Source organism: Triticum aestivum, chromosome 1B, assembly GCF_018294505.1.
Source record: "Triticum aestivum cultivar Chinese Spring chromosome 1B, IWGSC CS RefSeq v2.1, whole genome shotgun sequence".
NCBI classification, from domain to species: Eukaryota; Viridiplantae; Streptophyta; class Magnoliopsida; order Poales; family Poaceae; genus Triticum; species Triticum aestivum.
Window position 1 is genome coordinate 307,620,632 of NC_057795.1, and position 27,983 is coordinate 307,648,614.

The 27,983-nt window shown below is 43.5% G+C and overlaps 1 protein-coding gene across 3 annotated transcripts; it reads right to left on the minus strand.

Moving 5' to 3' along the window:
* Positions 1-163: 163 nt before the first annotated feature.
* Positions 164-27,977, minus strand: LOC123121081 (UDP-glucose:glycoprotein glucosyltransferase). 3 transcript variants are annotated; one of them, XM_044541017.1, is made up of 37 exons: positions 27,601-27,977; positions 26,461-26,838; positions 26,222-26,375; positions 23,237-23,408; positions 22,312-22,385; positions 22,122-22,218; positions 21,902-22,014; positions 21,623-21,738; positions 20,577-20,634; positions 18,198-18,350; positions 17,682-17,780; positions 17,438-17,572; positions 15,433-15,501; positions 10,324-10,412; positions 10,064-10,226; positions 9,715-9,849; positions 9,533-9,638; positions 9,349-9,443; positions 9,146-9,258; positions 8,798-9,008; positions 7,710-7,778; positions 6,829-6,974; positions 6,138-6,239; positions 5,117-5,264; positions 4,412-4,468; positions 4,209-4,339; positions 4,031-4,119; positions 3,649-3,962; positions 3,481-3,573; positions 2,813-2,874; positions 2,351-2,453; positions 2,110-2,268; positions 1,844-1,984; positions 1,683-1,726; positions 1,495-1,609; positions 824-976; positions 164-731 (listed from the first exon to the last, which is right to left on the minus strand). In XM_044541017.1, exons 1-37 carry the CDS (start codon positions 27,777-27,779, stop codon positions 552-554), a joined length of 4,815 nt encoding a protein of 1,604 aa, XP_044396952.1. In that variant the 5' UTR covers positions 27,780-27,977; the 3' UTR covers positions 164-551. The 3 variants fall into 3 exon arrangements, with proteins under 3 accessions (XP_044396952.1, XP_044396945.1, XP_044396958.1); XM_044541010.1 differs by having other exon boundaries at positions 3,466-3,573; XM_044541023.1 differs by lacking the exon at positions 3,481-3,573.
* Positions 27,978-27,983: the final 6 nt, after the last annotated feature.

Genomic DNA, 27,983 nt, shown 5'->3' on the forward strand with positions numbered 1-27,983 from the left:
GCAGACCCCAGTTTGCAAGTCATGATGTGTAATGTAAAATTCCATGAAACCAGTCTTGTTTATTCAAACTCCAAACGACGTTATCCCGCGTTAAAACGTTCGTGCAATTCATTATGGAAATAATACGGAACACGGAGTTGAAAACGGCCGTGGCTTTGGAGAATGGCTCGTAAAATCAATCATGTCAAAAATTTCCAAGTACATTCTCGACCATCAATCAGATGTCAAAAATGGTTTACGGCGCCTCATGGAAAACATAATCGTAAAGTACATAAATTGTTGACTGTTACAATGCTTTCTTGCTATAGATCACTAGACCCCCTAGCCCTACGGGATTACGGGTGTATCAAAAAGCTTTACTGATGTTGAAGAGTTCCTCAGGGACGCAGTCAATATGCCCCCGCCTCCGGGTATGGCCCGTCTAGAATTGGTTCGGTACCTGCGCCTGTGCTTGGTTATCCTCTGCACCATGTTTTCTGCTGGGGCATCAGACCAGTAAAGTATAGTTTTGTTCTGTTCTGAAAATGATCAAGCTAGGTTTCAGCTGGTGCTCATAGCTCGTCTTTCGCATCCTGGCTTGAGTCTTCATGGTCAGGCTTTGGTGCATCAGACTCAGAGGATGGGGGAGTGGCCTCTGCAATCTCCTCCACATGCTCCCCCAAGATGCGCGCGGTGACGTGCCTAGCTTCAGCGTCAAAATCAACCCACTCTGGAACTATTCTCTTAGCACCCTGGAGAGTGCGAGGAAAATATTATGAATAGCCAAACCTTTAGTGCTACACTAAAGCAATAGGGAACAGATCATGGCAAATCAAAATTTTACCTGAAGCTTTGGTTCCTTTGTCATTGGATTGTTGCAAAGATCAATGGTCTTTGCTCTTGCCTTTGTGGCATTTCCACACCAGGATTCACACCATAGCCATTCTTGCGGGAGTGAGAATATGGGCACAGTATGTTGAGCATAATTTGGGAGATCCTGGATAAAAGTGCTACAAGTAAGCATTGCACTCATCTTCACTTATATGACTATTTTGTAGTCTGGAGCTTGGTTCTACATACAGCATTCTACTGTTGGAAACATAAACCAGCTCATCCCGATGCAAGTTGAAAATGGTAACCACTAGAAAAATATTGCACCTATATTATTGGTCGAGAACCATGTGTTGGTCGCGAGATCTGATGGATTTCACCTCTAGTCTACCCCAACTTGTTTGGGACTAAAGGCTTCGTTGTTGTTGCTGTTGTTGAATTATCAATATAAATTCAATTAAAAACGATAATTGCACATATACATATTGCACGAAATCATGTATGAATCAAATAATGAAGTTATATCTTTCAAGATTGGGCCTTTCCAAGAAATCCAGTTCATCAGCAACTTGAACTCTGGTCTGTAGACTGTAGCAGTGAAGCCACTAATCATGCAGCACTGGCCTGTGAGGCTGTGACCCACTCCATCAAATGTTACGTGTAAAGGGGAACAAATAGATGTACCTGATCAAGGTTTGAGAGACTATTGGGGTCCTTGCTGAGTGTTTCATAAACAACCCGTAGATTGTCCCCAGCAGCAGTTTGTCGAAATTTGGCCAAATCAACAACATAAAGGGCACTGAAACAACGATCATGTTACAAAATAACAGCAATAATCTATTTAAGCATACTTGATGCAACAGGTCACCAACCTGATATGGTATGGTCTTCCTCGCAAATGATCTTTCCAGAAACCCTTCAAACACACAGGGAAAAGAACAGGAGTCAGCAGACAACTTAAGAACATCTTTAACCTGCCATGAATAACCTGATCTACAGCAGTAGTATGGTTTGTGCTAAGTTGGTAACTAACTTGTTTCCAAAATCGGTAGCCATCCATCTCCTTGTTGTTATCACAGAACGGAGTATACGCAAGGGGACGGCCCTTCAGATCCATGTCATACAGTTCTCCCATGTCTGTTCTCACAATTTGATCAGCATCAACAAAAATAACCTATTTACAAAGCATCAGAAAAAGAATATCGTTAGAACTCAATCAGGCTATAACTGCTTCTACCTACTGAAGAACATGGTTACATGAAGCAGGATCATAAGATAATTGTAATATAGAAAAAGTACCTTCCTCAGCGAAAGTGGAAATATAACATCCAGAAACAAGATTTTATATGCCCATATAATTCGTTGCTTCTCTTTCTGTTTGTGCAACCATGTTGGCCATTTATACGTGATAAGCTCATACTCGAATCCATATTCCAGAGCCATGTGGGGTATGACATCCTGGCAGGATTACTGGTTAGATAAAAGCAGAGACACCTTCCATCTGCTCATAAATTAATCGACTCAAAAGCAGCTCATTTACCTTAAATTGTGGAGATAGATAATTCTTAATGAACCAAAATTTCACTGGCCTTTGTGTTTTCTTTAAAACACTCAAGATCATAATTTTTAGGAAACGCTCGTACCTGCAACATGAAAATTTGCAGACATGTTCTTAAGTCATACTTTTCGGTATGATATTCTTCCAAGAGTAAAATGGTGTATGATGTGTAATTAGGATTTGCTGCAGCAACATTAGACTAGAGTGCAAGAGTAGCTGTTTGTGCAGTATACAGAATACTGCAAAAAGCATGTGTTATTCCAATAACGACAGCAAGTAGTTCAAGGAAAAGAAAGGCAACAGTGCTAGCAGCTAACACAGAACATGGCTCTGAAGGTTAATCGCACAAGTGAGAAGTGTCAGCACGATAAACTATAACCAACAATGAACAGCATAGGCATCCACAGCGAATGCAATTCATATTTTCACGAAATGGACACTTACAGATGACCAGAAGCAACAGAAAAAATGTTAATTGTCTCCCCTTGTCTTGCATCCTTAAGGTCCTGAATAGAAGTGCAAAGCAAAACTGTTGGATTTTCTCTAAGCAACAAATGTGGAGTATGTAACCAGTAACATAAGATACAAACATGCATGAACTAGCCTGTAACTTTTACATGTGGAATCATTATTCTACTCAAATTCCTACATATGCGTATTACAGAAAATATCTTCATCGACATTAGCAAGAGCAAAGGTGTAACTAGGAACAGTTCCATGATACCTTTCATCAAACAGTAGTCAGACTTCCTAACAAAGTTCAGTTCTCCCAAGTGTTTTAGGTTTTGGTATGCGCAGTGTAATTCCCTTTCAGTAAAATCAAATGTGCAACATAATCTATGTTTTCAGAAACTATCTCATTCTTTCAGTCGTGTTTTTCCCCAAGGAATCACTGTACAGTTTATAGGCTGGTCTAGAATCCGTAGCAAAGTACTTCCATACATAATACTAGAGTAGATCTCTACACAATATTCCTGGAAGTTTTGGGTGCACCCCAGCAAGAAAATCATGAAAAGTTGGACAATCAAATTTTCCTAGACCAAAGCTTGTTTCTGTAGCCTGATCAGAATAACATGCAGTGGAATTAAATAACTCACAGAAGAAATACTAACAGTGTTTTTCTCAGCTTTCTTTTTTAATGAGGCATCCCCACTAATGAAACTAGAAGCCCATTTCAAAAGGTTGGTATTCCACCCTTTATTATCCTGCATTAAAAAGCATTTAGGAAAAAAGAATGTCTAGAATTGATATGTTTTACAACTAAATTAATAAAAACAGACCGTCTTTTCCTGGACATGGTTGTCATCATCAGCATTTAGCAAGTCCTCATGCTCCTTGCCCTTTTTCTTTTGCACTTCAATATGTAAAAGTTTGCCCCTCAGGCTATCTATGGCAATGAGTTTCGAAGGTAACTCATACAAATCAGCACTGCGCCCAGGAGCGAGTTGTAGGTACCACACCCCCGGGGAGACTTTCATCTGCCAATATCCCAAGTTGGACATGACAAGTGTGTCTACCAGGTGTGGTCTTTGTTTGGTGCCAAGGATAAACTGCAGACCACGAGGAGGTTCTCGATCCTTTTCCATGCAATGACCTGAAAAACAAATTCTGTTCACTAAATAATCCACCACAATCAAAGAGATGATTATTAAATGATCATACCTGTAAGAAGAAGTGCTTCAAGTTCATATACTGCTTGCAATGTCCTAACATCACCAAGATTCTCCAATAGAATGTTATCCAGATCATGGCTAAACACATAAAACGACCACAAATGTGATTAGACTCTACTGTAGAATATAAATTCTGATATTTTCTTAATACTTGGTGGCTGGCTTACATGGCAACGACAGGCTCAACAAGCCAGGGCTCAGGAACATCGATGTTCATTGTAAGTGTTTTAGATAGTGGCATGTTTGAGAAGAAAGCTGTAGGTCCATGTACAGAAAAATCTGTACTGCTAAAATCATCCTGCATATCAAATGGTCAAGCATCATTATAGGCAGTGGGGACGTTCTGGCTAGTAAATATGTGTACTCTTACCATCGACGGAAGAACAAATCTATAGTAGTTCTTTAAAGGAAGATCCGCAAGAGAACTCTGAAAATAATCAGAAAATGTTAGCATGAAATTTGTAGGATTGCAGCTAGCACAAGCTCAAGAATAGAAGCATTTCCATCCATGATCCACCTAGACATACTAATAAGGCTTCAAACAATACAGCACACCATAGTTTCTCTACTCATAGACTTCAATTTCTAATAGAGATGGTAAATCATACTTTCTTACAATCAATAGGACAAACAAAAAACATGAAAAATAATTTCTCATGGAGATGAACTGAGCATGATTTAATCAAGTCAAGACGCACAAAGAACTGAATAATTAACAGGATAAAAATTTGTTTTACAGGGCTGTAGTCACTACAGATGCATACCAGACTAATTTTTGCTATCGCTGAGGCATGTCATTGCAATAACATGAAATTGTGCATCTTATAAAATATGATTGCATATAATGATGAATGAATCATGCCAGCAAATCTCTAGCTAGTGAAGTTGGTTAAAATGTTCCAATTGTTGAACTGAATCAATTGATTGCAAGTATGACCACAACCAGATAGCTCAAGAACAGAGATAGGCCTCACTTCAAAACAATAAAAATACCCAGCAGCAGCGGGTACAGATATCAAATTAATTTTAGATGCAGAACATATGCTAACAGATAACAACGATAAAATATACATACAATTGGATTGAGGACAATTCTCATGCTCGGCTGAATCTGTCGAGAGAGAATGCGTAGAAGTGGAGAAAGTTTTTGCCCAGCAGGACTTAGAGGATCAATGACAGCATCAATGTGAACACTTGAATTCATACTATTCAGCTTAATTGCACTGCATGATGAAGAACAAAATGAGATCAAACTGTGAAGTTATCACAAATCCAAGAATAGTCCAAGTTTTAAGTGGGTTCAAGTGAAAACTCAGTGCTTGCAATTTGCAGTTAGCAAAACAGGGACGCGACATGCATTTGAGCCTAGTGCGTGTGACTACTTTGTGTTTATCTTCATAGCTTTCAAGTTGAAAGCTCCTTGCATATATCTATAAATCATAAATGCGATGGGTGACTTAAGAATTAAGACCCAACATTTTGTGTTTGTCTTCATTGCTTTCAAGTTGAAAATTCCTTGCATATATAGATAAATCATAAATGTGATGGGTGACTTAAGAATTAAGACCCAAGCTCAAAACAGTTGAATAAAGTTTGAACATACTCCTAGCATTTCAAATCATAGCATCAGCATATATTATATTATTAAAACAAAGAAGTTGCAAAACCCAGCATGACAGCATAATATCTGGCCATGATATTGACAAATGAATGGGACGGATTAGTTAAAATATAAACCAAGATAGATGAAACTTGTGTTCACACACATTATTTCTTCTGGCATGCACATTAAACTGCAGGCAGCAAGAAATACTCACACCCAGTTATTTCAGACGAGATAGTTTAAGACTTTAAAGTAGGATTATTACTCCAAGCTAAAATGATCCATGACGAGGTAAATTTGTCACTGACAATTCCAGAGTTAGTCAGAAACTATCTGTAGCCAAGTTATAAGTTCCTTCCTAAAGTGTAGTTTTAGTCAATAGAAGGTCAGATGTAGTGCAAAACAATGGCCAGAATGCGTAATGTGCCTAGTACCTCATAGCAACATATATTCCAGCAGAATGTTTATACATGTAAAAGAAGAGGTAGTTTACCTGTATTCCGCATTTAAAATTTCAAAATGGGCTCTTTCAGATGGCCTTTCACGTATAGACATTGATGATGAGACCAACATGGTAATATCGTTGTAGAATTTGCTGCAAATAGGATGCATCAGTTAGGATTTTTAAATAAAAATGGAAGGTTTTAGCATTATATCTTTATTATAAGCCTTTTGGATATAACTATTCCTTCAGGCACATATCAGAGCTGATGCAATGTGTATCTGGAAGCAGCGCAATGCTGCCGTCTTCGACGACGTGCAGCCCAACATTGCAAGCTTGCTCGACACAATCAGGCCGAAGCTCGATTGTGGGCGTAAACAGGGGCAGTGGGTCTAGTGGTGTTGCTCCTAGCGGCGCCCAGCACTAGTGTAGTGTTGTAATTATGGATTCCGCCCTTCCTTGGGCTTGTACATAACTTTTCTTCTATCAATACATTGAGATGCAAAGCTTTTTGGGTTTTGTCAGAAAAATATTACTACTTCAGACGATAACCTGTTAACTTTCAAATATATATCCGTATTTAGCTGTCATCTAAAAAATGTGCTTATCCAGAGCTTGTCATCTAATATATTAAAAGGGATGAACCCCTATAGGAAATATGTACCTCAAACTAATCATTCAAGTGTAAATAATTAAACCCCTATAGGAAAGCCACTGAAACCATTGCATGCTTACATCTTACCTTGTCAGGTAATCAGGGTCAACTCCTGCCCATTCAACCTCCTCAATTATTTCATGTATGTATTTTGTTCGCAACTCATACTCCATAGACTCAAGAAGACCTAAATCGTCGTTTAAAAACGAGTCACCATCATCCACAACAAAAATCTGCAGGGTGGAATAACAGTCATAAACTACAGAAGCAGCTTAGAAATCAGGTGGAAATAACCTTGAGGCCACAAACATTCTTATCATCTAGTATAATTAAGTAGTTGATCCCCACTACTTCTATTTATCTCAACATGCACACATGCCACCTCATTAACTCCACTACTTTTGTTCTCTCAAGTCTCAACATAGAACATACATGGAAAATGCTACTTATACTATTTTCTCAACATGCATGAGAAATATTGCTTATATTTTATATAAAAATAGAGTTATATAATAATCCAATACAATAAATTATACTCCCTCCGTCCCAAAATAAGTGTCTTAACTTTGTACTAGCTTAGTACAAAGTTGTACTAAGGTTGAGACACTTATTTTGAAAAATATACTTTCATAATGTATAATTGTTTATGGATTTGTTCCTGTTTTCCTTATTTGATGCATGCTCAGTCGAGCTCACACTTACTTCTACGCATCAAATACGTTTTCTGTCTCTTTATTTAATATATATATATGGTTAGTCAGGGCTCCCCCCTACTAAAAATATAACAAATTTTATTTGAAGCAACATCAAAGAAATTGATGGGTGAAAGAGTCAAGTTGGAGACTGTGCTGATGACTTATATTGAGACAAAGAGGGAGTATTTATGCATTGCCAGACACCAAAAGGACAAAGACCATGGAACTAGTTTGGACATGAACAGAAACAAAATGAGAGAAACATATTCTTACTCGTCCATTGGTGATCACAGCATTGCTACCGAATTCCAGCCCCAGTTGCCCGAATAAGAAGTCTGACAACTGCACAACCAAATAAATATGCGTGAGAAGTTCTGAACAAATTTGTTAGGAAACTGGCAGAAAAGTATTGACTTGAAAACTGAACATAGGAAAAGATTGTGAATCATTTTTGTGGTTCTTACAGAAAAATTGCCTGTTTACAGTAGATTACCTTGTACTGTTTTGTCTATTATTATTTTTTAGAGCATGCAGGAGCGCTGCATGTGTGTGTGTGTGTGTGTTAAGGTATAAAGAAATGGGAAAAAATAAACAGTGGTTTTCATATGAAAGCTAAACTCGTCTTGAACAACGAGTGAGACAGTGAGCAACTGGCACAAAGCAAGTAGTGATGACCTAGTATGCTTGTCATGAGTCCTGAGAGGATGCTATGTAAAACAGGCTCGACAAGATTAATACTCCTTCCGTCCGGAATTACTTGTCGCGGAAATGGATAGAAATGGATATATCTAGAACTAAAATACATCTAGATACATCCACTTCTACGACAAGTAATTCCAGGCGGAGGGAGTACTAAAATTTAGTCCTGGTTTCTGCTCAAATTTGGGCTCGTCTCTTACAGAAATTGAGTTAATACTGGGGCCAACATCAATTTCAACTCAAGTTTAACTTAAATAGATACCTACAACCAACAAGTACATATGCATTGCAGTTTCTAGGGGCTCTTAAGCTAAAAGCCAAGCACAATGTTACTATGTTAGCCAAGCTAATATTAAGTTATGATGGCTAAAACTTCTGGAAATTCTACAGCTGATATGCTCGTTCAAGTCAAACTCTAGCTAGCTCCAATTTCCGTAATGGTGAGCTTGACATGATCAATCAATCTCATAGACGAATTAAACTGAGAAATGAAATGAGCAGAATAAAAATCAAGTCTTGATAGGGTTTGCTTGAACCCAGCTCAGTCCCTTAATGTATGTTAAGTTTCAAAGACACTTAGGTTAAAACTACAAGTACACATACTAACAGTACACAGAGGAATTTCAGAAGAGGTCAAGAAAGCTCAGTCCTCAGATGCAGACCTTATCAATCCCTTTGAGAATTGTATCAGCAGAAAAACTTGCAAGCCATGCTTTATAATCATCAACAGGCAAGCCAGTCTCAGCAGCTAAGCTATACACCTTGTCCTTAATAGAGCTAAGCGTATCACCAGCCGCAGAAGAAGCAGCCATATGTTGACCTTCATAATATTTGCAGAGCCCATATAGGAAGTCCAGTACCTTTTCCTTGCCACTAGAACAAGATGACTCACAAGATCAGAGACAAGCTTGATGTATTCAATGATGAGAGGAAAGAAAAAGTGATAGACTATACCATTCTGAATCTCTACTGGAAAATGAAAAAAAAGGAAAGAAAAAAGAGGAACAAACCTGAAAGAAGAAATGGTTCTATCAATGATATCCTTCATAAGTAAAATAGTGGAAACACTATCACTGCGGGCATAAAGTAGTAGACCAACACGAGCTGTATTAGACCCGTCCATCTGCATCGTGTTGAATAAAAAGACATAATCAGAAGAAAACAATATAAATAGCATGTTAGAATAGGCATGATAGGCAATTGCTTCATCTACCAGGTAACGTATGGCTTCGTGAAGCAACTTGGTCCCGGTCACCGAAGAAAGATCAACAGCAAGTAGATGAGTTACGGGCTTCGCATCATCTCCAGCTGCAAATAGATTTAACAACTACATTTCAACACCAGCGAACTTTCACGATAGATGGCAAGGTACAGGCACAGAATAGTAGGAAGCATACTTCCATGGGAATGTAAGTAGCTGATATCATGAAGTACAGAATCTTCCTGGTGATACGATGCAAATAGCGAGACAAATCTCTTCTTCTCTGTGCTCTTGCCAGTAATCTGAGGGTAAATATTATATGGTTAAGTAAATCGAGAGCCAATGCCGCCACAGTATTTTAGAAATATTGGTACTTACCGATGGGTTGTACCGCTTGTAACTACTTTCCGACAAAAATTTCTCCAAAACATCTGTATGGGACTGGATATGCCCATAATAGACCTGTTCTTGTATCCTAGGAAGCTCATCGTTCATAGCATTCATGGTCGCGTCCTTTAGAATATAAGAGTAGTAAAAAGGCACCACATTAGTTACTAGCTATTGCTTCAGCATTTTTGTGTAATTTCCTTAGTACCAGCAAATTTACTGCTGTTAAAGAAACATTCTAATGTAGAAAAGATGAATTTACCGTCTTAAATTTATATATTATGGAGACTTGATGCTTCTCCAATTTTGACAATTTTTAAGTTAGATAGCCAATTATTACCTCATTAGGTTCATGAACGAGTCCATTCATCAATAAACAACACTGGAGCTTATACAAGCCCAGTTTGTGAACAAAACGAGAATTTTCTTCAGCCTCTTGCTTGTACAAGTTCTCCTTTTGCAACTTTAGCAGCACATCCTGAGGGTGAGATTTTGCACCTGACCTGCGCATTACAAAATACAAGTAACATAAGTAAAATACACTGATTCTGTTTGGGCATTTAGAACCAACAATATATAAAATTTAGTGAACATGCTTACAATAATGAATCAACAAATGCTTCCTCCACATGATGAACTTCTACGGGCTCTTCACTATAGTCATCACCACCATTCCTCAATCTATGTATCTGAACAAGAAAATATCACTGCACTTCAGCTATATAAAATTCAGGATATCTACAGACAGAGTATCGTTTGGCGGCCAGATTATTAACCAAAAAGGATACAAAGGTCATGATCATGGTAATGTTAACCATATAACGACAAGTTTCAAGTTGTAACACACTGCAATTACCTTGTTGAAGGGAACAACAAAAAACATCCAACACGACCCTAAAGTTATGCCATTATATTCTAATTTCTAAGAAGCTATGCCTGACATAAGTCCATCACCCATCGCAAAAAATTCTGAAGAAACAAAAATATAGCTATGCAAAGGAATCATTGACGGGATATATGGAACAAATCTCAACTTTTAGTTTCAGCAATAAAATCAGGAAAGGAACTATGTCAGCAAAATAAATCAACGCAATGCAGGAGCCTGGTCACATTTTTTAGCTTTGCCATTTCAGCCTAATGAGATCAAGAATCTGCAACATTAATGCTGGTTTCAGTACTCGTAGGAAGATATGTAATGATGCAAATTTGGATCCTTGAGGGTACCCTCCGAGGCTCCGATCCTCCTTAGTTCAACTAAATAAATTAAATTTTCAGAATTCACAAAATTTTAGTTCATTTGGTTGAACTAAGTAGGGTCGAAGGGTACCCTAAAGGTTCCAAATTTGCATGCCTAAAGATATGGAATGAAACCACTACAAACAGTAGCGTGGCGTACTCAAAACAAGTACTGATCTAGTAATACAACAAAAGATGTATTCCGTTGAGAAGGAGGCAGCAGGTGGCACGGACTAATGGAGGCAGCCAGTGGGGGTGAGAACAAAGCTAGTTGTATGCCTACAAGAAACTAAAATGGCCTTGATGTGCTCGTCCGCTGTCCTCGATACCCTTGGTTCGGAGTTTGACGACTACACGTACCTTCCGGCGAACGGCACGAGGGGAGGCATCCTGCTTGCGTGGAAGAGCAAGGTCATGTCGATCACGGACCCCCTGTTCACCACAAACGCCGTCACGGCGAGAGTGGCCACGGCCAGGGGCACGCCATGGTGGATGTCCGTCGTCTATGGCCCCCAAGAGGACGCGGAAAAGATCGCCTTCCTGCAGGAGATACGCGATATACGCGCGGACTGCCCCGGGCCATGGATGCTCTGCGGCGACTTCAACTTGATCCTACGCGATGAAGACAAGAACAACGGCAACCTGAATCGCCGCATGATGGGAAGATTCCGTCGCCTCGTCAACGACCTCGCGCTCAAGGAGGTATACCTCAACGGAAGACGATTCACGTGGTCCAACGAGCAAACCCCGCCCACCCTGGTACACCTGGACCGCGTGTTTTGCACCGCTGACTGGGAGGACGCGCATGGTGACTGCCACCTGAGATGCCTCGCCTCCGTCGTGTCCGACCATTGCCCGCTCCTCCTTGATTGCGCACCCACACATGCTGCGCACCGGAGGTTCCACTTCGAGGATTTCTGGCTGCGGCTTGACGGATTCCACGATACGGTTGTCGCGGCTTGGGGATCAGTGCACGACCCGGACCCTTTCCGGCGTCTCATGCGGCGCCTTCAGACCACGGCACGCGCGCTGACGAGTTGGAGCGCCAAGTCCACGGGTTGCATACGCGACAAGATGGCCATCTCCCGCGAGCTCATATCGCGGTTTGACAAAGCCCAGGAAGATCGCATGCTATCTCCCCCGGAAGATTGGTTGAGAAAACAGCTCAAGATCGCATACTTGGGGCTGGCTTCTCTCGAGCGCACAATCGCAAGGCAACGGGCGCGGATCACCACGCTCAAGGACGGCGACGCCAATACAACCTTCTTCCACCGGCAATGCTCTTTTCGCCGACAAAAGAATCACATATTCCGCCTTGTGGTCGACGGGCAAGTGATCACCGATCAGGAGGGAATGGCCCAAGCGGCATTCACGTACTTTGACAAGCTCCTTGGTTCCTCCACCGACCGCAATCACACGCTGGACCTCTCGCAGATCATCGAGCCCCATGACCTGACTGACCTCGAGGCACCATTCAGCCCGGAGGAGATTTGGGATGCCGTCAAGCGCCTCCCGGCTCGCAAAGCGCCGGGGCCGGACGGATTCACCGCGGAGTTCTTGCGGGCCTGCTGGAGCATCATCAAGCAAGACTTCTTCGACGTCTTCCAGCAGCTATTTGAGCTGCGCGGTCGCGGATTCAGCAAGCTCAACCAGGCCCTCTTGACATTACTCCCAAAGCGTGCAGACGCATGCCAACTACGAGACTACCGGCCAATATGCCTCATTCACCTCGTGGCGAAGATCTTCGCAAAGGTGTTATCGCTCCGTCTAGCGCCCAGATTGGGAGACATGGTCAGCCGCAACCAGAACGCATTCATTCCGGGACGGAGTCTGCACGATAACTTCGTCCTCGTCAGGCAATCGATGAAGCTGCTGCACCAACTTGGGGCTCCGAGAGTGATGCTCAAGCTAGACCTAACACGCGCCTTCGACTCCCTGTCATGGCCCTTCCTCTTCGAGGCTCTTGGCCAGTACGGTTTCGGACCTCGTTTCACGGAGTGGCTAGCGATCCTGCTTTCATCTTCGAGCACTCGGATTATGATCAATGGTGAGCCGGGACCGCCAGTTTGGCATCGCTGCGGGCTGCGCCAGGGAGACCCCGTATCTCCGCAGCTCTTCGTCCTCGCCGTGGACATCCTTGGGCGCCTAATCGGCCGCGCCCACGACGCCGGCATATTGCAGCGGCTGCACCCCCGACGAGACATTCCGGCTATATCCCTATACGCCGACGACGTGATGCTATTCTGCCACGCCACGCAGGGCGACGTGGAGGCCGTCCGCGCGATCTTGGCCATATTCAGCGAAGCCAGCGGCCTCCGAGTGAACTATGCCAAAAGCTCCGCCACTACCCTCAATGGCAACCCTGGGCCAATGCAACGATCGATCAGGTGGGATGCGCGAAGGCGGAGCTGCCCATCACTTATCTTGGCATCCCTCTCACGCTACGTCGCCCCTTCGCGGCCCAGCTACAACCACTCGTCGACTCGGTGGCTGCCCGGCTCCCAACATGAAAAGCATGGCTCATGAACAAAACCGGGCGGCTGGCCCTGGTCAAATTTGTGCTCGCCGCGATCCCGATACACCAACTGCTTGCGTTCGCGCCGCCCAAGAAGACACTGAGACAGCTCGAAAAGATCCAGCGCGGCTTCTTGTGGGCTGGGCGAGCTGCTGCCAATGGTGGACACTGCCACGTCAACTGGCGAAGGGTGTGCCGCCCGCTCGAGTACGGCGGACTTGGGGTCCAGGATCTGGAGCGTGCTGGCCTAGCGCTGCGCCTGCGCTGGATGTGGCTCTCCCACACGGACGACGACCGCGCATGGCGAGGCCTCGACCTCCAGTTTTCCAGCGAGGAGCGTGCGTTGTTCTTCGCCTCGACGATCATGCAGCTCGGCGACGGACAAACAGCGTTGTTTTGGGATGACCGATGGCTAAACGGTCAGTCCGTGCGTGAACTGGCACCGGCACTCTACCAATGCATCCCCAAACGGCAACGCAAGTCAAGAACGGTGGCCGCCGGCCTAGCGGGCAATGCCTGGGCCCGTGACATTCAAGGAGTGATAGGGATCCATGAGATTGGCCAATACCTCAGGCTTTGGCAGGCAGTGCAGCACATCGGCTTATCAAACCGGCCCGACCGCTTGCTCTGGAGATGGACGGCCAGTGGCACCTATACGGCACGGTCATGCTACGCCGCAACCTTCCACGGATCCATGAAATGCCCCTCCTGGAAGCTTACCTGGAAGAGCTGGGCACCACGCCGTGTCCATTTCTTTCATTGGCTGGCTAGCCAGGACCGGTGTTGGACGGCGGACAGACTCGCCCGTCGCGGCCTACAGCACCACCCACGATGCCTTCTTTGTGATCAGGCCCCAGAGACGATGTGGCACCTGCTCCTAGAATGCCCGTTCTCGCGGCAGGTCTGGCACGACGTGCTGGCTTGGGCGAGGATACCTTCTCAACCGCCAAGTAACGAACCCACCCTCACGGACTGGTGGCAACGTACGAAAGGGCAGACCCCACGCGCTACGGAAAGGCCTGCAATCCATCGCCATGCTCGTCCCTTGGATGATTTGGAAACAACGCAATGAGTGCGTCTTCGAGAACGCGCGCCCCTCGGTTACCGTACTCGTAGATAGGATTAAGGCCGAAGCCACATGTTGGGCACAAGCCGGCACTTTGGGTCTCAGGGTTGTCCTCCCCACTAACTGGGATGTCCACTGATAGGTGGACAATCCATGTAACCACCACCTCCTAGGAGGATTGTATCTTCTCCCCTTTTCAATGAAATGAAACGCAAAGAGTCCTTTGCGTTTTCTCGAAAAAAGGACGAAACTAGTGAGAGGGGGGGGGGAGCTCTGCAGGATGAGAGGACGATGGTGTTGGGGAGAGCACCAGCTGGGGATGAGCCTAGCAAGACAAAGCCAGCAGAGATTGGCGGGGCTAAAACAAAGAAGACGGCCGAGATCGATCTGATGGTAGTGGCCAAAAAAACAAGCGGCACAAATGCAATGATGATGGTGGTGGGAGGAGCATCCGTGGCTGGCATCAGGAAACCTTAGGCAGCCTGAGCTTTTGGGTGAACTAGCTGGTACCCGCGTTTAGATCTGACATGGCCACACATGAGAGGGGGTGTCGAAGTATAAGCGCAGTGCCCACCTTTTACCATCAGCTTGAACTTTTGGGTGAACTGGTTGGTGCATGCAATTCTACATTTCTACAATACCATGTCATAACTTATGAATAGCACTTTCATCCATTATGTGGCTCTAGGCCAAAATGTATAAATGACACAAGGCATGTATGCAAGAAACCCCTTATACAATGGTGATCACACAGCTAATATACATGCGTCTAACAGATAGCAGCGCTGCAGAATAATAAAAATGCACATAACCCAGCAACGCAAAAGATTATCAACAGACAGGCTAGAATCTTTAAGTTTATAACTGATTCAAATTTGGTGAGCTCACTCACATCGCTTAGGAATTGGAATGCCAATTGTGTCGAGTATGTCTCCTTGATGTACAAGAAAAGCCTCATTATCTGTACAAAAGAAAATACATTAGTTGGGGGCGCGGTATCAATTGGATAGGAGAGCAAGTTTTAGAGAATTATGTCACAGGAATAATGAAGCTATGCAATTAAGTAGTCGTAATCCAGTGTAAGTTTAGAGAATATGTCACAGGAATATAACATAGATTAATAAGTTTTACACTGGCCCAATGTTCTTCCTTTCTAGTTACGTGCTAAGTCCAGCATGTGCCATGTGCTGCACATGTGAAAATAGCATGCACGGAAATGGGGATAGATTAGTTAGTTGATTAGATGGTTAAAGGGATAGGTTATTAGTTGGTTACAAAATTATGCTTGAGAGTTTTGAGTGAGATCAAGTTCAGTTCTAAAGGATAAATCAAGCATGCCTATAATGGCTATGGTAACTTACAAGATCAAGCAAAAAGAATTATCCATATCCCATCTAAATTTCATCATCCCAGTTTAGTCTATCTCCTCATTCTATGAGGGTGTGTAGCCATCCTCTGCAAGGTAGTTATCCCAAATATCAAGCTTACACTAGTATCACCGTACCAGTGTAAGAAAGGAACCTATGCGAAGCTGGAAGACCATATTAATGTTGCTTTGATATATAGTACTTCCTCCGTCTGGAATTACTTGTCGCTCAAACGGATGTATCTAGACGTATTTCAGTGCTAGATACATCCGTTTGAGTGACAAGTGATTCCGGACGGAGGGAGTATGATACAAATCCTTGCTGTGAAAAAGCTGGACATCATGATGATAATATGCAATGGAGTGTAATTATTTGCTTCTATTATTTCATGTACCCAAAAAGCACTAGTAATGGGAAAACGCTCTGTTTCATCCGCCTGTCTACAATCGTCCGCGCAGCCTACTCCTACGATCGCCACGCGTCCCGTGGGGGCCACACACCGCTCTGCATCTGTCCTTATCCTGCGGTTGACCCTTTCATCCCCTACCTCCGTCTACATCTCATCCACAGGCATGGATTTCTCCCCATCCCCGACAACTACCTCCCCGCCGTCCGGCCAAAATAAGCTCACGGGCGCCACCAACCACTTTGCAACGAGGGATGCCTAGTGCCCCGGAAATACTGCGAGGGATGCCTAGTGATGTGAGGCCGTGGAGTGTGGCGATGCACCCGCGCTGCAGGGCGGGGTGGTGCTGCGAGAGTGGTCGGCTGATCTGCCAATGCTGCGAGCCTGCGACGACCGTCAATGTGATGCGACCTTGTCGCCGTGCTGCGAGCCTGCGACGGTGGCTTGGCTGCTCCGGTGATGCTGCGACGGCCATCGGCGGCTCGGCTGCTTCGATGGATTATGCAACTACGCTGCTCCAGCGGTGCTGCGACGGCGGCTCGGCTAGTCCGGTGATGCTGCGACGGCCGTCAATGGCTCGGCTGCTTCGATGGATTCTGCAACTATGCTGCTCCGGCGGTGATGTGACGTCGCCGTCGGGCTGCGAGCCGGTGCTGCGATGTTGCCTCCAAGCTACGAGCCGGTGTGGGAGTTGCCAGAGAGATGCTACAAGGCGTGCCACGGCGGTGGCCCGGGCTGCACCGGCGATGCTGCGATGCGGCTCCGCTGCTTCGATCGATGCTGCGACTACGATGGCAAAGGTAACGTGGTGATGCTGCTCCGGCGGCTCGATGACGTGCTGAGTGCTGCTGATGAGGAGTGCATGTGTTTTGCGTTGACTCATCTGATGGCTGGAAATGCTCAGATCAGGATCAATCAGATGGTAGAGAAGGCGGCTGTTGTTTTCGTAAAAACATCCGACTGGCGCCTAGCAGCCGCCCTAGTAATGACAAGGGCTAGAAAAAGAGAGGTAGAAATTGTCCCAGACATAGGTAGCAATGATGTAAAACCAGTTTGCTGTTGTATACATCCAAGCAAAGAGCTCCCAACAAATCACAGTAATGAAATACAGAAAACATGATTACCAAAGTGGAAGTGTCTTCATTGCTCTTGGATCCATCATTTTCTTCAATAACATTTATGAGTCTAGAAGAGTACATTATGATACCAAACCTTACAGGGACACTATCTTGGTGTAGAGACAGGATTGTGTCAATGGTCTGTAAAGTTTCAAGTGAAATGGAAATACCAAGCCAATAAATGAGCACAGCATAAAGAGTGTGTGAAAAACAAATGCATACTAAGAGAAAAGGTAAGAAAGAGACTAGCCTCTGCACCGCAGGCTGAAGCTGGATCGAACACATACACAGCATGGAACAAATTTTTACGGATGTAACGCATCTGACCAGGGTACACTGGCATCAATAGCTACAAAGAAAGTAAAAAAGGAGAGATAATCATCAAAGATTGCCAGTAGTTATGTGATACAATTTAACCAGGGTATGGGGAGGAACAGCCAAATAAATGGTGTATTGCATGGTTAGACCCCCAACAGAGATAGTCAATGAACTTTTCCATAGATGATAGAGAAAACTAAAAAACATAACAGCATTGCAACAAACCAATAGCAACCATGCTAGAAAAAATTGACGATAAGTGAAACCATGGCGATACTGCTGTTTAAGATATCTTATGGACAAGATTTAAAGACATACATGCAATTCCCTTATGCCCCTAAAGCATGAAAATAATATATTTGAGTTCAAGTTCCTCATTTGACTTGCCACAGAAGCAACGGTCTGACAATCTCCGTTCAATATGTTGATAAAAGACAAGTGAACAGACCTCATTGAGGTTGCTTCGCCACCTTTTATACAAGGCATCTTCCTCCAAGTTATTAAGGTAGTGAACATGTGAAGACCGGAAGTCAACGCGGAATGAATTAGATTCTGCTGGTGGCGCTGCTGACAGGATCTTGCGGGCAGCACTTTGAGGCAACTGGAAGGCATTTGACAAACAATAGCAAAGTAAATAATAGAACATACAGGAGAGCTGCCTGTTATTTCATTAAGTTGAAGGAAATGTACAGAGGAGAGGGCATAAAGACCCTCGCCTCAAACACACACACCACACACACACACACGCTGAAATAAGCTAGTAAAGGATTGTCACACACACACAAATATACATGACCAGCTCGCCCAGGAGGAGGACTAAGTGTCTGGGGTGAGCGACCATAGGAGCAGCTCCCGGATTCCCCAGGCACCAGCCGAACAATCACATGTTCAGAATAGAGGGGTATGGCATATCTATTTAATCATTAGCTAGATAATATAATTCTGTTGACTCGTAACATGGTAATAATCTAAAAAGTTGAATGTATTAGCATTTGGTAAATATTGGTTATAAAAGGGCTAAAAGGACAGCTGCTGAAATGAAAGTGTCATTCGGATATCGCCAAGAAATACTCCATACAACCTAACTGTGGAGCAGAAATGCTCTAATAGCCTTTTATTTAGTCAAAATCAAATGCCAGAAGCTACGATAAGAAAATGTATATAGACAGCAATGGTAGAAAGTATTTGTGGTATAAAGGTTCTAGAATGAGCAACAAAGGTGGAAGTATATAACCCACATATTTCATTCTGCATTTCTACTCGGCATCTCATGTGAAGGCTTCACAAGTCACAAGAAAACTATAAGAGCATCTCCAACAGGCTCCCCCATTCCGCCCCTATTTGTCCGGTCCGGACAAAAAATGTCATTCAACGGGCTCCACCATTTCAGCCCGGACAGTACGATATCCCCAGGTCCAGTCCCAAATGTGTGTGCGTGTGTGTGTTGGGGGGGGGGGGGGGGGGGGGGGGGGAGTCCGGACTGTCCGCCACATCGGCCCAACAGCACAATCCCCTCGCCCCTTTCTTTAACCCGGCCCCTCTCCCTCACTCCCACTCTCAACTCTCCGCCGCCCACCCAAACCCTACCAGCCAACCACCACCCCGCGTACCGCTGCGATGGGCCGCCGGATAACCAAGGAGTTGCGGGAGCGCTGCCGGATGGCGTGGCTGCTCGGCAGCTTCCAGGCCGATCAGCTGCCGCCCCGACACGACGCGGATCGGGCTCCCAACATGGTTGGCCCTGTCCGCGCCCCTACGCCGCCGCCTATCGTCGGGACCCTTCTCATCCGCGCGATCGTTGTCCTTATCCCGCATGCATCCTCCTCCAGGTGGCGCCCGCGTCCCTGGACGGGGCTGAATCAAGCTCCGGCGAGGAGGACGACGACGTCAACTAGTCGGACATCGAGAGGGAGGTCAGCGAGCAGCTCTCGGAGGCGCTACAGGCCTCGTTGCTCAACACACCGCCCCCACAGGGTCACGGCTCCTTTCGTGCGTTGTCGTCCTAGCCGCCGCGCCCCCCGCCTCCGCGGAGTCAGCGCCTACCCTCCCCGCCGCCGCGAGCTAGTCCTCGACGACTCAAGCACCTCATCGCGCGGAGCGGTGTCGTCCTCGCAACGCTCGATGTCCTTCACGATTGGGCAGGTGGCGCGGCCGCACATCCTCGCCGACCCGCAACATGCTATCGAGTGGGCGCTCGACCACTTGAAGACGACCAAGGAATAGGACGCCCGTCGCCACCGGCGGCTCAACACCGAGGCGCTGCGGGAGGGGATCCTCATCTCCGAGCGCGAGGCCGGCGGGCGGGCGGAGGAGAAAGCCAAGGCGCTCCGCCACGAGCGCGTCATCGCAGCCCAGGACGGATGCCGCAGTGACTGGAGCACCGACGAAGGGAGCGTTGGCGGCAATGGCAGAACCCAGATGGTGTTGGAGATCCAAGTTCAGCTCATTAGGTAGATTAGAGTAGCTTAGCTAAGTTTTATGTAAATTTGAACTAAGTTTGGTGTAATATATCCGAACTATGTCTGAATCTAGTTTGAAATCATTTAAATGTCCGGATACCGGGTAAAAATAATTGGTTTAGCGTTGGGTAACTGCACTCCTAGCGGTTGACGTGTCCGCAGACAATTAGGGTTGTCTGCTGGGGGATAACACTGGAGATGCCCTAATCAAGTTGGCCAAACTAGATTTTCTTTTTTCAACAACGAGATTCAACTAGCTTCTCTAATAATATACAGATAGGTGCTGATGCGCTCTCCATTAGTAATACTAACAAACAAAAAGAACTAGCCAGGTAACACATCTAATAGTACACTTAAATAAAACTCACCTTTAATCGGATGAACTGATCAGCTAAAGACAATTCCTCACGGACCATGTCCATTAACCTGCCAGATAAATCATAGTTAAATATTTATTTTGCTAGTTATTATATATAATATATTTATGTCAAACTGTAAAACCAATGAGCATTCTAACACAAACAAACGTTTGAAGTTAGTGATGTAATGTCAAGTAGAGCCCAAAACCAGAGCAAAGAAAGAAAGAGAAAGGACCAGGGTTAGAAAATACAAAGAGCTGATTGAGAAGTAGACCAGTAGAGAAATGAAATGAATCCCAAATTGATCTGCTTCAATAATAATAACTATTATACGGTTATGCCAACCCCACTGCAAAACCTAGCAAATCCCTATATGCTACATAAGTGAACCGGAATTGCAACTAGCAAATCACATGTCCATCATTGTCTTCATATGCTCCCAAAATCATAGGAATAAAAGCCATATTTGTTATAATCTTTTTGACTAAAATTCTCTAATCAGTTGGTTTAATTCTCTAATCAGCTGGTTGCACGCTTGCTCTTTCTTTCTTGTTTGCTTATAGCTGAGTGTTGTTGCAGTTGGCGAGGGGCTTATCAGACACAGGATAAATGGTGCATGCCACACTTTGGGAGAAAACACAACATTTTTCCCTTTGAGTAGCTTGAAAAGAGCCAACACACTATTATTTGTACAATCTTCTTTCATTATGACTTCGAAACTATCACTTGTGATAATGCATGCTCTGTTGCCAGGTTTCTAATGACAAGTAGAAGCAAAAAATTACTCCCTCCGTCCGAAAATACTTGTCATCAAGATGAATAAAAGGGGATGTATGTAGATGTATTTTAGTTCTAGATACATCCCTTTTTATCCATTTTAATGACAAGTATTTCCGGACGGAGGGAGTAGTTGCCAGTCGTTGCCAGGATACACTGATTAAAATCCACGTTGGGCATAACACAAAGGCAAATTAAGTTGGCCTTAGCTCATCAAGGTGAGGAAACAAAGTAAATAATCAGAAACACCATTATCCAGGAAGTATGGTAGAACATACAGGTAGAGATCAAGATCCTCGATATTAATCAAAGCACCGTTCAAAGCCATTAATGACTTGCCAGGTGGGACCATTCGCTGGTTTGCTATGATTTCATCTTTGATTGAATCGTCAACCTGTACGATATTAAAAAGTTGTTAATAAGCTGAACCTGGAACAGTGGAAATAGTTCATATGAACTTCCTTACAAACAATAACTTTACAAACTCACTTTCTTTCAATGTCATTACTTGTGTACATAGCTGAAGGTTAAAAGGGAGCTCCAGATATGGCACTTACCTTCATTCGTGATAGTGAAGAAACTACACTTGGGAAATTTTGATTGATTTCCTGCATTGACTGTAAAGGATCTGATGCATGAAGGATCCTCTGTGCTGTTTGATGACCCAAATCTGTAGTGTGGAGAAGAACATATATAAAAGAGGTGCTTCTATGTCATCACATGATGCACATTTATAACTTGTAGGACAGATAGAATCAAGACAATGGCCAACAATACCTTTGAGTTCCCAAACTTCAAGTGTGTCTGATACTGTTGATGACAATAGATAATCCCTGAAGGACATTATCTCAGCATTTAGCTCTGGCTTGCGTTCCTAGAGAACAGATGAGGATAAAAAAAGATGAATACTTTCTCCATATGCAATAAACAGTCACCATAGTTATTGTTATGACTAAACTAAACGAACCAAAATCTTGGAAAATATGAACCCTCTGACTTCTTGACTGAGGTCCTCAGTTTTAGGATCTTCCAGTGCAACACCTGGAAAAACATAGTAAGAATCATTATGATATGAAATTTGTGAGTGTGTGTGTGTGTGTGTTACGGACGAACATAATAAGATCATTAAGATTTGAAATATGTATACATATATATGAAACGTTTTTCCTACAACCAGGTGTGGCTACTCGCACGTGCCAATTCTAACAATGTAGAGAGTATATAGCACACTGTAGAGTGCGCGCCCACGATACGACTCTAACAATGTAGAGACTAGAGAGTATATAGCACACTGTGGAGTGCGGGCCACAATACAAAGTATGTAAGGCCACGTAGGTAGTATATAGTTAAGTGGTATGCATTCTTTTGGACATGCTCCTTTTTATGTTCAAATGAGTGTCGTTCGGTGATCTTACATACAACCACTACAAACTCTCTAAGTTGTGGCATTGGGCATGTCAATATAACTACACCTGGTTGTAGGAAAAAGGTTTCAATGGAGTGCAGTTACTCCCTAAGGTTTGGCATGTGGGAGTACCTACACCCGGTTGTAGGACAAAGGTTTCAACCAGGTGTAGTTACTCCTACATGCTGAATCTCACACCTTACAAGAAGAGAGAACATATATAGCTGCCAGCTACGATGCCCAGCTCAGCCACCCACCCGTACGCACACAGCATCAAGCAGCCAAAAGACAAAAGGGTTGAACTCGTCTTCCCAACTGATTTATTTCAGACAAAGAGGTGTGCGTAAGTTATTTTTACTTGGTCATTTTCAAGGGGATACAGCAGATTTACTAGAGAGTCACATATTGAAATTCTTGCTTATTAAGAGCTGAGTGGAGATGAGTGCATGATCGGTGCAAATAAAACACCTAGCACAAGCAGAGTTACCCTTCTTTATAGCAGTGTCATCCATGGCTTTGTATTCCATGTTTTTTAGGGCGAGTTCCACCCCATAACCACTCAAAGTGACTGCATCTGCAGCACCAATGGAACCACAAAAGCTAGATGTAGCCTGACATCCAGATGGCAGAACAGGGCGCAGTGCATATCTGACTTTTCCCTGAATACAACATATACTATATATTAGACATTTGCAGCTTACAGCCAATGCAGCAAAATTAGAGAAGCAAAAGAAGACATAAAGTGTGATATGATGGCAAAGAAAACTAGATTAATAAAAACAGAATCAATTTCACCATTAGAATAAGACACATTTGACTATCTACAGACATGTTCAAAGTTAAAACCATTACATATGTAGTTGCTGTCCAGGAAGAGGTTAATCTTCCCCTAATAATAAAGCAAATAGTGCTTCTGGTCGTACGTCATTAAAATTAGACCCGAAGTTGCCACAAATTACCCGCTATGCCACCCATAAGTTAGAAAAAACGTTTCGTTGGGCTGCATCCGCCTCGCCTTTGGTTGATAGGAAGTGACACCCTTCTCTATCAAAAGCACACATACCTATCTGGCTGGCTGGAGACTACGTCTTCTACCGGGGAGACCCAGGTTCGACCCCTCTGGCCCTCTCCCACCACACCCTTTTTCCTTCTTTTCTTTTTTTTCTTTCTTTTCTTTGGCTACACCGCTCATTAATAAGAAGTCATCCCCACACACAATATGATTATACATACGTGACTGACTGGTTGGAGCCTAACTCTTTCAACTACGAGACCCAGGTTAGAATCTTGTTCCACCCACTTCTTCTCTCCGTTTAACTTTCCTTTTTAGATTCAAACATTTCTAATATATTCATACCTTTCAAATCCTACCTCCAAATCTAACACGTTATATATGAAAATTTCTCAAAAAAATGTGTAGATTTCAAAAATGCTATTACCTTGCATGTTAATCATTTCTAAAATTGTGTTTAGCATGCAACATAGTTTGATGCTCTCACAAAACCTATTATTTACACCATATAATATATTCATACCTTTCAAATCCTACATCCAAATCTAACGCGTTATATATGAAAATTTCTCAAAAAATGTGTAGATTTCAAAAATGCTATTACCTTGCATGTTAATCATTTCTAAAATTGTGTTTAGTATGCATCATAGTTTGATGCTCTCACAAAACCTATTGTTTACACCATAGGGGATGTTGATTCCTACCAGCTACCATATGCTAAAGATAACAATAGATACATAAATCATCCTCTCTATTTTCATACAGTGGAAGGGGAGCCTTGGCGCAGTGGTAAAGCTGCTGCCTTGTGACCATGAGGTCATGGGTTCAAGTCCTGGAAACAGCCTCTTACAGAAATGTAGGGAAAGGCTGCGTACTATAGACCCAAAGTGGTCGGACCCTTCCCTGGACCCTGCGCAAGCGGGAGCTACATGCACCAGGTTGCCCTTTTTTTATTTTCATACAGTGCACAATAACCAACCCCTATATGATGATGTACACTAAACAACTGATACGAGCTTTATGTAAATCAGTGGCATAACGTTGATTACCATATTGTTTGAAATTGTGTTCATATTCTTTAAAAAAATATCACTGTTGATATGCAACCCTGAACATTCCGTATGCATGGCCTTACAAAATGATTGTTTGCAGTGGAGCCGTCTAATATGTTTGCGACCAAATTAAGTCTTGACTTGAATTACAGTTGCAAACACATATATCAGCAAGACAAAAATCTCGCTCTTATGCACATGCTATGATTTAGTACTAAAATGTACTTTGCTATTTTCATCCTAATGCAAATTTTGATTGCTGGGCATGACTGAGGAGGAACGATAACAAAGGTGTAAAGAGATGACTACAATTAGGTAGATATTTCTGTTGTCTAATAAATTGGAAACACCTTGAGTATACTTCAAAAATTATCCCACCTTTATGTTTTTGTGCAACACCAGTTATATTATTGTTTGTCGTGTGCATCATGAAAATTTTCAAGGGATATGCTGATGTTGCTTGGTGTGTATGAGGGATTATTTTTTTTCTCCCGTTGCAACGCACGGGCATGTTTCCTAGTACATATACAAATTATGCAGGATCCAAATAATAGGATAACCAAGTACTATCACGCAGAGGTTTGACATGATTCATTAAAACAATATATGTTCAGTTGCTCACAAATATTACAATTGATATGACTACATTCATCTAAGTTCTATTACCATGTGGAAGATGAACTTCCAGTTATTAGGACTATCAACTAGAAACAGCAAGAAGCAATAGGCTATCAGTGATTACGAGGCTGTTTGGTTTGTTCACCCCCAAGTTGCCATGACAAAATATTGGCAAGCCATGTATTTTGGTAATTAGATGTTACTTGACAAAGTTGCATAGGCTACTGGTTTGGAAAGCAATAGATTACCAACATTTCCATGCATCAACATGCATGTTACAACATAGAATCATGAACGAGCCAAAGATACTCTGGGACTTAAAACAACCACAGTTATTCAGCAAGGAAATCAATGAGATACATGCAACTAAAAGAATGGCAGCTACATCTGAAGCTACAGAGCAAATTCAAGAGAAGGTGGGAACGAATTTAAGGTCCAACATGGAAGCAAAACAGGCTGGTGGAAGATAATTCTCTGTTCCTTGATTCAACTGAAGCTGCACAATTAAATATTCGGCTTGAACGATGACTTAAGAGCAAAACCTAGCAAAAAGTGGCTGGTAATACCAGAATCTAGCATGGCGCTTGGGCTCCAATCCAAACAGTCCATAATGTTGACATGGTAGCTAAGCACTCATTAAAAGTATCGCTCTAACACCATGTATATAAATGGGTATTTGATATACAATGCCCTTGTATAAGACCTTGTATCTTACTTTCCATGGTTCATTGTTTTTTCGAGACCTCGGATACCTTGAAATATACTAGAAAACAAGTCAAGAATATGTCACCTGCTTTGATGCTTCTGCCAGATGAACATGCAACTCTTTGAAGCATTTTGTCCCAACAGCGCCATAAAATGTAGCAACTGGAGCAGTAATATTTGAGCGAGGATATACATGGTCAAAGTCAAATAGTTCAGGTTGTCCAGTGGAGTCCGTAGCTCTGTTCAACATAAGTTCTGAGTTTCAACCCTGTAGCCAGAAGCCCTAAACAAAGTGCCTAAGAGATAAAAGATGAAGATGCTTACCCTTTGCCTGATCCCTCGAGCCATTTATGTAGATCATCTGAGTTGAAAAACAGAGTGTTTCCTGTATCTACCCAGCAGCAAGTTCCTTCCACAGCACCGCTGCCAGAAATTTGCTCTAGTGCATCATCTTTGACAGGAACTGAAGATAAAGATTCCTCTGCAAGCTGCCTATAAAGCACTAATCTTGGTGATGCTGATCTAAGTGTAAGAGAAAACTCAAAAATTGAAGCCAGTGGCTCGCTGAGAAATGAGCGAACATCCTCAACAATCTTCTGGGCACAACATTTAGCTGTCAGACATTCAGATCCTTTGTCCAGTTCCTTCCAATGGCCAATAAAATCCCAAAAATAATCCTTCCGTTCTTTTGAAAGCAGTTCACTAATCAAAGTAGTAAATGGACAGGATTAGGTATTTCCAGAAAAAATAACAAGTAACATTGGCCAACAACAGTGGTGCAAATATTCATTAGCATGTACTACATTTATCTATGTTTCCTCATGGAAAGATATTTCTCGATTAGATCTAAAATGTACCAGTACAGCATCTGGCTACATATAATAAATTTGGCTACAATAGCACACAAAGATAGTCTTGAGTCAAGAACAATAAAATAAATATACTACCACCCTTCAAGTGTCGCAGCGAAAGCAAATGTTTTAACCTTCAAGTGAACAGAAGAGACATGATGCTCTTATCTGTCACGTTAGAGCCTAATAGTTTATGAAACATAAAACCTCATTAATCTCTCACTGCAATAATTTTGTAATTTGGTAGGATTCGGTTTATTATAAACATCACAATTCATCTGGTGAATGTGTGTTACTGAACCACGAGTGCATATTACTGACTGGTGAGTGGTATTCTGGTGTGTTGCATAGTGCGCATGACTGTTCACAACATACTATACTAATCACTTTCTAACAATTAGAAGGAAACGACTGAATTCTTAGCACAATTAGCTAAACATATTGACTAGGCATCGGCAGAATTGCTCGCTACCAGTTTCCAGGATCGCCAAGTCCCAGTGGTAAACCAGTAAACCAGAGTGAACTTACTGAGGACCACTAAATCGGTACAAAACGAAAAATCTCGATCAAACAAGGACAAGTATACCAGCATATCGTGCCGGAAACCACTCACCTGGCTTCGAGCAGCAGCGGCGTGCCGGCCCACTTGGCCCGGAGCGCCACCTGCACGTTCTTCTGTCGCCTGATCTCGGCAACCGAGACGCCCCCACCGAGGCATCCCACGAGCACCACCGCTACCAGAGCGAACGCCGCCCGCGAAACCCCAGATCGGGACCCTCCTGCCGTCGCCATGGGGGAGGCGCGCTTCGACCCGAGGCCCTCCCGCCGCTTCGATCGGAGTTGCTACACGACAGAGGATTCCGACTGTGAACCGCACATCAGAAAAGGATTTGTGAGGGTTTTGGGTTCGTCGCCGACGAGATGCAGAGCGCGAGGGGCGAGGAGACTTCGCCGGAGACCCGGGGGATGGGGAGTGGTGGTGTGGGGTTAGTAAGC

Bases quoted from the DNA above. Each gene is read 5' to 3' on its own strand.
- LOC123121081 (XM_044541010.1), bottom strand. From the start codon at position 27,779: ATGGCGACGGCAGGAGGGTCCCGATCTGGGGTTTCGCGGGCGGCGTTC. The intron at 20,635-21,622 runs GTATGTTCTACC...TTTATCTGGCAG, and splicing joins GAGGATCTTGATCTCTACCT to GTTAATGGACATGGTCCGTG. The intron at 9,850-10,063 runs GTAATAATTGGC...TATATTCTAAAG, and splicing joins TCGTTCATGAACCTAATGAG to GACGCGACCATGAATGCTAT.